Source organism: Nannospalax galili, unplaced genomic scaffold (assembly GCF_000622305.1).
Source record: "Nannospalax galili isolate Female #2095 unplaced genomic scaffold, S.galili_v1.0 scaffold884, whole genome shotgun sequence".
Taxonomy (NCBI): Eukaryota; Metazoa; Chordata; class Mammalia; order Rodentia; family Spalacidae; genus Nannospalax; species Nannospalax galili.
This window is the reverse complement of record NW_008352264.1, coordinates 283,635-293,524: the sequence shown is the minus strand read 5'-3', so window position 1 is coordinate 293,524 and position 9,890 is coordinate 283,635. Positions and strand designations below refer to the sequence as shown.

Sequence of the window (9,890 nt, the reverse complement as noted above, 5' to 3'; positions counted from 1 at the left end):
ATATGCATGTGCCCTAGGATCAGCACTGTGTTATCTCTACAGGAGAAAACTAGTGAACTGGACATGAATTGAGATCTTACAGCTGGATAAAATATGCATAAGAAAAAATAATATGACAAAGCAAGACCTCATTAAGTGGAAGAAAATGTCTATGACAAATTACATAACTGGTGAAAAGTGACCGAATAAAAACAATGCCAAGAATGTCAGTGGGGAGAGATTCTTGGAATCATAAATTAAACATAAGATGTAAGTTGAAAGCCAGAAGGAAGTTCTTTAGCTGAGGAGAGGGGTACACACAGTACAGAAGCAGGAGCTAGTAAGTATACGAAGAGTACAGCTAGCAGTCATTTGTGACTAAATACTAGGTGCAGATTTAATGTATGCAAGTGGATTTATAGCAACTCACGCAAAAAGGATTCTTTTTATCGAGACTGCAAGTAATTTTTTCATTTTTAACTTTTAATTTTTATTTTATTTTTTTAATTTTTTTGTCTTTTTGAGACAGGGTCTCCTTGTAGCCCCTGGAACTCATTATGTAGACCAGGCTGGCCTCGAACTCACAAAGATCCACCTGCCTCTGCCTCCCAAGTTCTGGGATTAAAGGCATGTGCCACCACACCTGTTTTAATAACTACATGATTAGAGGAAACATTTCACTATAGGTTTAACATATTCAGTAGCACACTCCAGAGCAAGAGTACATCTCTTTCACACGTGGGTGCAAGTTTCTAGGTTCACAGTTGAGTTAATACAGTTACACAATATTGAATTCAGTATAAGCCCTGTAAGGCATAAAATTGAATGAGTTTTTTAACCTTTAAAAAAAGATCTCCATTTCATTTTAGAATATATTGTTCCTTGCAGAAAGAGTTGTTGTTTTTGCTACTAACACTGAGATGTTGGAGCATGCATCTCTAATTTGTATGTATCTGATTATTACTAGTCATAATCGGTTGCACTTGGATCCTTGGCACTTGTGTATGTCTATGAAGTCATCGGGTAGATTTCAATGGTAATGTTTATCTACTAATTAGCATGACATAAATTTCCATGCTTCCTCTTCAAATACAATATACATTTTAAAAAATTTGTTGATTTTGTGTGTGTGTGTGTGTGTGTGTTTATCACACAGAACATCCCAAACCATCTTATTCAACTATACACCCACTCCCCAGATGTCACCCCGAGGAACAGATTCTCAAAAGACCTTAAAAGTAAAAATAAATTGGTTTATTTAAGGCCAACTGTATAGCCTTAAACATCCAAAAGGAAAGCATAACCAAAGATTAAAGGGATCAATATAATTTCTTAAGAGTCCATAGGCATAACTAAAGGCTACATAACAAGCAACAATGCCAGATAGGAGATACCTTCTTTTGAGTTGTTGGCCAGGGTGACCAAAGGGACTCCCAGATAGTAACCCAGCATAGAACTGGGAAAATGAACAGAAGACCCTAATCTTATCTAAAGGAATATTGACAACCGATTGCTGCTAGAAAAGGAACAGCTGACCCGCCTAAAACAAAGACCTCTAGGTAGGCTGACTAGATTCACCAGAAGGGCAAGTAGTGGGGAATAGCTGGGGGTGCCCACAACCCAGCAGACAGTAGCAGGGATATCAGAGTATAAGCACTGTAGTGGGAGGAGGGAGGCTATGGGAGGGTGCCATCTGGGAATATTTAATTTTTGAGAATTTCATATATGAGTATTGTCTTTACATTATTTCCATCCTCCTAGTCCCCCAAGTCTTCCCATGTCCCCCACTCCCTCTCAATTTCTTGTCCTTTATTATTGTTGTTACATATACATACATACATTTATAAATATACATGCACATCACACACACACACACACACACACACACACACACACACAATGCACTGAGTCCTTTTAGTAGTACTCATGTGCACCTGTGTTTAGGGCTGCCCATTTGGAATTAGATAACCTTGGGAGCTAGTCCCTAGAGAAAACAGATTCTCCCTCAGCATCCACTGATTGCCTGTAGCTCTTCATCTTGAGGTGGAACTCCAAAAAAAATTTCCCCATCCACCTTGACATGTCAACTGGTTTTGTCACTGTGCAGATCTTATTAGACTACCATACTATAGAGATTTCATGGGTATAGCTTCCCTAACATGTCTAGAATGCACTAACTAGCAGCAGGTGTCTTATCCCTCTGGCTCTTACATTCTTTTGGCCCCCTCTTCCGCAATATTCCCTAAGCCTTAGGTATAAAGGTTGCATTGTAGATGTGTCACTTAGGGCTGGTTATCTCACAAGACTGCAAGTCATTTTTAAAGGGGAAATACAACTAGCAATTGAAAAAGAACTGGGGGGTGGACAGGACCTGCATGAGAGTCTCGTGCATGCTAGTCAAGCACTTTGCCACTGAGTTACATCTTCCAGTGGTTTTAAGAATGTATTTTAACGGGGGGGGGGGTTACTCAGTCATTCATTCACACTATGTGCCAGGCATTATTCTAGGCACTGATAAATGAGAAATAAAATTCTAAATAAAGCTAATAGGGGATATAGTATACCAAGAGATAGGATGGGCTAGTTAAAAACTAAAAGAAGAGGATGGAGGTATGCTGACAGAGCACACATGGTGATGTAGAGAGAGATAATCAGGAAAACCTGGGTGGGGTGGCTTTTGAGTTAACACCTGACAGAAGATTCTCTGAGGCAAAAGCATAGAAAGCTGCATGAGTAACAAATGTGAAGGCTGAAGTAGGACATGCTTAGTATATCTCAGGAAGGCCAAGGAAGCCAGGCAGCAGTAAAGACAGCATTTTTGACCCAGAAGGTAGACAAATATTTTTTTTAAAAAAAGGCAAAGCATTCCTATTACCCAATATTAGGAAATATGCGAAGGATGGAATACAATACTTCCTTCACCTGCCAGTAGGAATATCTATTAGTACATTCTTTCTGAAATGCAAGGTGACAGACTCTATCACAATATTCACACTTTCAAAGTCCAGGGCAGATTCTACCATATACATACACACACAAAGATATAGAATGCATTCTATACAGGCACATACAGATATGCAGATACACATATGCACACCTATACATAATTGGAAATAACTTGAATGTTCATCAAAGGGAGTACGATTAAATACAGCACAAGACCTACAGGTGTGCCCTGGAATTCTGAGCAGTGTAAGGAGCCCTAAGGATCCCCCAAATCCTACTCTCTCACACAAGAGTCTGAATTTTCTTCATTTATTTCAAGCCTAGCAATACATGACAACAGACTGCATAAAGAACAGTAATGAAGACCTGGTAATTTCTAGTCAGTTAAACACCAAATATTTTTGAAAAAAACATAAAACAATGCCACACCCTCTGTGTCATTAAATATTTTGGAGATTTGAACATATAATTATGTTAACATATAATGAACAAATATTTAAATCTATTTTAATCTGTAGCACAATAAATATCAATAAATATAAGTTTTCTGGGAGTCTCAGTAACTTTTAAGGGTATAAAATGGTTCCTAAGCCCCAAAATTTGAGATCTGCCACATGTTATGGTCATACTTAAAACTATGTAGCTTTTAAAAGAGAATGATGTGCTAACATAAAGTGAGAAAGCACTCTGAATATTATACCTTTTATGTAATAACAATTTTATGATTTTTAAAATTATATATGTACAAGACAAATATATATATGTACATATACAAACTGAACTCACATTTTTTTTTAAGTGCCATGTCAGCTGGGCGTGGTGGCACATGCCTTTAATCCCAGCACTTGGGAGGCAGAGGCAGGAGGATCTCTGTGAGCTCAAGGCCAGCCTGGTCTACATAGTAAGCTCCAAGACAGCTGGGGCTACAGGGAGACTCTGTCTCAAAAAGATGGAAAAAAAAAAAAAGTGCCAAGTCACTTTATAAGCATGTTTTAAACATGCTATACTCCCATTTGACATGCTTTCCCACATTTCCCACTTACCAAACCAGTATCATAATTCACAGTTCAGATTCCTCAGAAGGGAATTCCTTATCACTCAGTCACTCAACTAGAAACTGTTCTGTATACCTCTTGACATGCCATCAGTCATGCCTTTCAGCACACATATTCTCAGCTGCATTCTGTCAGCATTCTGCTCATGCTGCTATCACCACAGTCATCACATGACACCAGTCATCCCTTAACAGGTCTCATGAAACCTGGATCATGAGCTCTGTGAAGGCCTGGCTCCTGTCCAATTATGCTTTACATACCTGGGGTGCTGATTTTGTTAAAAAACAAATCCATTTTCCTCTTGCTTATGAGTAGAGCTAAATAATAACAAATAACTAGCATTTAAATTTTAGCATTAGTATCCAAAAAAATTAGGTATTTACCTCATGGGTCCATAATTCAGCATTATGAATGCCAATATCATGATCACACAGACAGCTCTCCGCTTTGGACTAGGGACTTTAAGCCTCTGGTTCTAAAGAAAATGATCATATGGAATATGATAAAACTATATATCAATGTTACAAAAAGCATTAACTAAATATTCTTCTGTTTACCTTTATTCATTTAAAAACCTCAAAGGTAAATAAATAGTACTTTTCAAAAGACTATAAAGCCTTCTACATTCTCTTTTCCAACAGAGGGAGAAGAGAAAAGAGATTTAAAAAAGTGAAAAATATACCAGAGAATTCAGTTTTATGTTTCTATGGACTCCCAAGAATTTTGAGACACTAGTGTAGCTTGTCTCCCTGTCTTTGAGGTACACATGTGTCTCCGCAGTGCTCAGGAGCTCTATGGAAAGAATATGCACTCATTAGGTATCCATTTGGTTCAGGACTACGCAGCAGGAGAATCCTGAAAGCTGCAGGCTTCATGAACACAACTGGGATTCACCTCTCTGGGAGCAGCTTAGCAAGGAAAGCGAAGAAGCATGACAGTGGCCAAGTAGGTAGACAAAAGGTTCAAAACACCATTTATTTTGTATTATTTTCTTTTTTTTAAGGGAATGACCTGATCCAGTATGGTAATGTACACCTGTAACCCCAGAACTTTGAAGGCAAGACAGGAGGATCGCACAAATTCAAGTCTAGCCCGTATACATTTAAGTTCCAGGCTAGCCAAGGCTATGTAGTAAGAGTGTGCTCAAAATAACAAAACAAAAATTTTAATTTAAAAAAATTAAAAAGAATAATAATAAAAGGGAAGAGTTGACAGGACTACTCACTTAGTCAAAGAAAAGAGAGCACTCAGGAAATGAATTAGAAGAAACCAAATAAAAGGAGACAGCTTTTAAATGTAGCCTGAAAGTATAATTCAAAAGGTCACCTCTTGAGCTGGGAGTGTGGCTCAGTGCTATAAGGCTTACTTAGCATGCTGGAGGCCCTAGGGTTCAATTCTCAGCCCCATAGGAGAAAAAAAAAAAAATCCTCCAAAGCTCATTGCTATAATCTCTTCCTTACTGAAAATGTTTTTGGACTTACTGTATCCCCTTTCTTTTAGTACTGCTACTTTACACAATTTAAGATGCAAAAATTTATACATTTACTTATCAAGAAAAAAAAAATCAGTCTCCCCGATCTCAGCCAGCAGCATCCCTGGCACTCACCTCGGACACAACCTCATCCAGCTGCTGCTTCAGTGACCCATTCTCTTTCTTCAGCTGCTCGTTCTCTGAAAGGGCAGCCTTTAACCTTGCCTCTAACCCAAGCATATACTCTTTCTTCTTCTTGCGTGACTGACAAGCAGACTCTCGATTTTTTATCATACGTTGCTGTCTCCTTAGCACGGCAATCTAGGAAAAGTTGCAATGAATTAAAGTAGTCTAGTTTTATAACCAAATCAAAATATCAAAACATGTTGATTTTTTAAATTATTTCTAAACAATTTTGTTCAAATATAGGTTATTGGCTATTTTTAAATATGCTGCTCAAATTAAAGAAGTTAAAATCAATGAGTAAAACCTAAACACTAAATAATATCTGTTATTTTCTGAAGAGTATTTATTGATCATCTAACTTTCCCTTTAGATACTCCCTCAGAAGAAAGGGCCTTGAAAGAGCTACATATGGTAGCTCACACCTGTAATCCCAGCACTCTAAGACGTTAAGGCTGGAGGACTGCTACAAGCTCAAGGCCAGCCTGACTCTATCTCAACAACAACAACAACAAAGTCTGAGCCTGTGAGATGGCTCAGTGGATGAAGCACTGCTACGCAAGCCTGCTGACCTGAATTTGGTCCCCAGAACCCCTTAAAAGTAAGAGACTGGACTCCACAAAGTTGCCCTCTGACCTCCACATGCATGCCATAGTATGTGTATCCCCACATGTCATACACCCACACCCACACATAAATACACAATAATAAAATAAAAATTATTTTTAAAGTGTCTTTAAGTACGTATATGTTACACATATGTATACACACAGTTTGCTCTCATTATTATCATGGTCGATTTGGTTCTAGGACTCCTCAAAGACACTTTAATCTACAAATGCCCAAGTCTCATACAAAATGACTTAATATTTGCATATAATCTATATACATCATCTTTTATACTCTAAATCATCTCTAGAATAAATTATGTATACAATGTAAGTAAGTAGTTGTTACATTGCTTGGAAAACAATAACAAAAAAAGTTACATATATATATAAAATGGAGACAATTAATTTCATATTTTCTACCATAGTTTGTTGGATCTGTGAATTCAAAGTCCATAGATATGAAGGGTCAAATATGCATATACCTTTTAAAAATGTTTTTTTATTGATTCTTTAAGAATTTCATACAACATATTTTGATCAAATTCAGACTCCCTCCCTCAAATCACCTCCTTCAACCATTTCCACCCTACTCTACTATACACCCCACTTCGTGTCCTCTGTTACTTTTCTTTTTTTTTTAAAGGCCTAGTGAGTCTAATTTATATTCCCCAAATGCTCTTGGGTGTGGGCCTATCCCTTGGAATCTGGTCAACCATATACCTATAGAAAATTGACTCTCCCTCTCCCAGCAGCTATCAATTACCAACAGATCCTCGGTTAGGGCTGGGGCTTCTTGCCCATTTCCCCCATCTATGCTGGAGTTTTGTCTGGGGTGGGCTTGTGCAGGTCCTATGTATGCTGTCACAAGCATTGTGGGTTCATATGTGCAACCACCCTGTTATATCCAGACAACATAGGTTCTTTATATTCATCTACCACCTCTGGCTCTTACAATCTTTCCTTTCCCTCTTTCACAATAATCCCTGAGCCTTGAGGATCATTAATCACTATCGCTGGCCCTAAATTAATTGACTAAGCTCCTAAACCACAGATTCAATTACTGAGAAGACTACTTCCACTTGCAGGATTGTTATCAACTTCAGATTCCGTATGTATAAGCTAAATGGTGAACCCCTAGCTAGATTTTTAAAAATCTATCCATCTTTTATTAATATTATGTATCTCTCAAGATATGCAAGGATCTGGGGTTGGCAATCCCAGTACTCTGGAAGTACAGACAAGAAGATTTGTAGTTCAGAGCCAGTCTGGGCTTCATGAGAGACTTTGTCTCAAAACACACACAGAAAGAAAAAACTGCAAAGATATACAGAGAGAAGGGACCACTACTTTTTTTTCTTCTCTGTATTTCCTGTCTCAATCCTTCACTCACTAAAAGTGTTGCACATATGCTAATGACCAAGTCTCTTTCAGTGAAAATATGTCTTCTATGCCTCTATCTTTATTTCTAATGTCCCATTAATGTAGCCATAGACTGCTACAATAGACTCCTGTTTGAATTACCTTTCATTTCCTCCTGCCTATCACTTCTAAACTCTCTCTTAATACCATTCTACTGCAAAGACAAGCTAGTCAATCACACATCCTAATTACTCACTCTCACTTTCAAGGCCTTTAATGTGTCCACTCATTATCTCACCAGACCTTCTCCCTAACTCCACAGTCTTTTCATTTAACAGTACTCCATAATCTCCGTACATACCTCTTTTTTTAAAAACTTATTCATTAGTTTTATTTTATGGGTATGAGTGTACAGCCTGAATGCATGTAAGTGCACCTATGTCATGCAATGCCTGAGGAGGTCAGAAGAGGGTGTCAGATCCCCTCAAACTGGAGTTATAGACTGATGTGGGTGCTGGGAACCAAACCCAGGTCCTCTATAAGAACAGCCAGCGCTCTTAACCATTGAGCCATCTCTCCAGCCCCCATATCTTTTTATATCCACACTGTTAATTCCTGTTTGGCATGCCATCTCCTTCACTAATTTCTTTCCTTTTTTTTTAGTGGATTTTTCCTTCCCTGGTCTTTTTTTTTTAAAGCATTTATTTAATAACCATATAATTAGAAGAAGCATTTCATTACAACAGCATTGACATATTCAATAACAATTTCCAGAGCTAAGATATATCTCTTTCAAAATTGACTGTAAATTTTTAGGTTCACAGTTGAATTAATACAGTTATACAATATTGAACTCTGTATAAAGCCCATAAGACATAAAATTGAATGAGGTTTTAACCTTTAAGAAACATCTGCATTTCATTTTAAAATATATTGTTTCATACAGAAAACAATATCATTTTTAATGCTACCAACACTTAGATGTTTGCATATGCATCTCTAATCTCTATGTACCTGAGTATTACTAGTCAGAGTCGGTTACTTTCTGAGATCCTTGGCACCTGAGCATGGATATAAGGTCATCAGGTAGATTTTAATGGTAGTATTTTTCACCTCTACTAATTAGCACCCTCCCATAGCCTCCCTCCCCCCACTACAGCCCTTATACTCTGATATCCCTGCTACTGTCTACTGTGTTGTGGGTACCCCGAGCCATTCCCCACTACTTGCCCTTCTGGTGAATCTAGTCAGCCTATCTAGAGGTCTTTGTTTTAGGAGGGTCAGCTGTTCCTCATCTAGCGGTAATCAGTTGCCTATATTCCTTTGGATAAGACTGGGATCTGCTGTTCATTTTCCCAGTTCTATGCTGGCTTGCTATCTGGGAATCCCTTTGGCCACCCTGGCCAACAATGCAAAAGAAGGTGTCACTTAACTGGCACTGTTGTTATGTAGCCTTTAGCTATACATATGGCTCTTATGAAATTATGTTGGCCCATTTAATCTTTGGTTATGCTTTCCTTTTGGGTGTTTAAGGATAAAGTTGGTCCAGATAAACCGATTTATTTTTACTCTTAAGGTCACTGGAGGATCTGTTCCTCAGGGTCACATGGGCTTGGGAGGAGCCCGACTCCTTTCTTTTATCAGTTCGGCCTATGTGAAGATAAGTCAAAGGTCCTGCTCAACCACGGTTGGCTTCACTTGGAAGCATGGAGGAAATGATTCCTCTGTGTTGACCCTCCTCTTTGTAGACTGGAAACTGGTTCAAGTATATCTGGTGGGGTATCCTCAGCCTCCTTGATCAAGAGGACAGGTGACCCACCACCATTATAAGGCATTTTGAGAGATGCTCATAGTCCCCTTGAACTAGTCAACCTAGGAGGGCAAGGAGCAAAGACTGTCCTTTATGTCCCACTGGCCAAATTATTATAGGCCTCAAAGTATGTCTGTTAAACACTCAAGAAGGTTAGTTCCAACAGTCGGGTATTTTTAATTACTGTGTGTCCTGTAGATAAATCTTGAGCAAAGACCAGTTGTTCTCAGATAAACCTTACTTAAACATATATTTCTTGATCTGCTATGTATAATTTGTCAGTAGGTTGTAGGAGTAATATGGTTCCCTCTGATTTTCAAAACTAGATAGGCATTGTTTATCTCTCACATTGTCTCACTCTCCATCATGGTTTTCCCACTTAAGGTGCCCCCATTTCCCCCCTTCTCCCTTACTAATACCCTTCTCCTATGGTCCTACCTCTCTTGAGCTCCTTCTTTCCCTTTATCCCCTAGGTT

At 38.4% G+C, this 9,890-nt stretch overlaps 1 protein-coding gene across 2 annotated transcripts in view; it reads right to left on the bottom strand.

The window, feature by feature from the left end:
- The window catches only part of Atf6 (activating transcription factor 6), a 235,063-nt gene that overhangs the window by 160,872 nt on the left and 64,301 nt on the right, over positions 1 to 9,890 (bottom strand). For both annotated transcript variants that reach the window (XM_029554067.1, XM_029554066.1), the window contains exons 8-9: positions 5,587 to 5,772; positions 4,364 to 4,455 (exon numbers count right to left, since the gene is read on the bottom strand). In XM_029554067.1, coding sequence (XP_029409927.1) covers positions 4,364 to 4,455; positions 5,587 to 5,772 — 278 coding nt within the window. The remainder of the gene's footprint in view (positions 1 to 4,363; positions 4,456 to 5,586; positions 5,773 to 9,890) is intronic.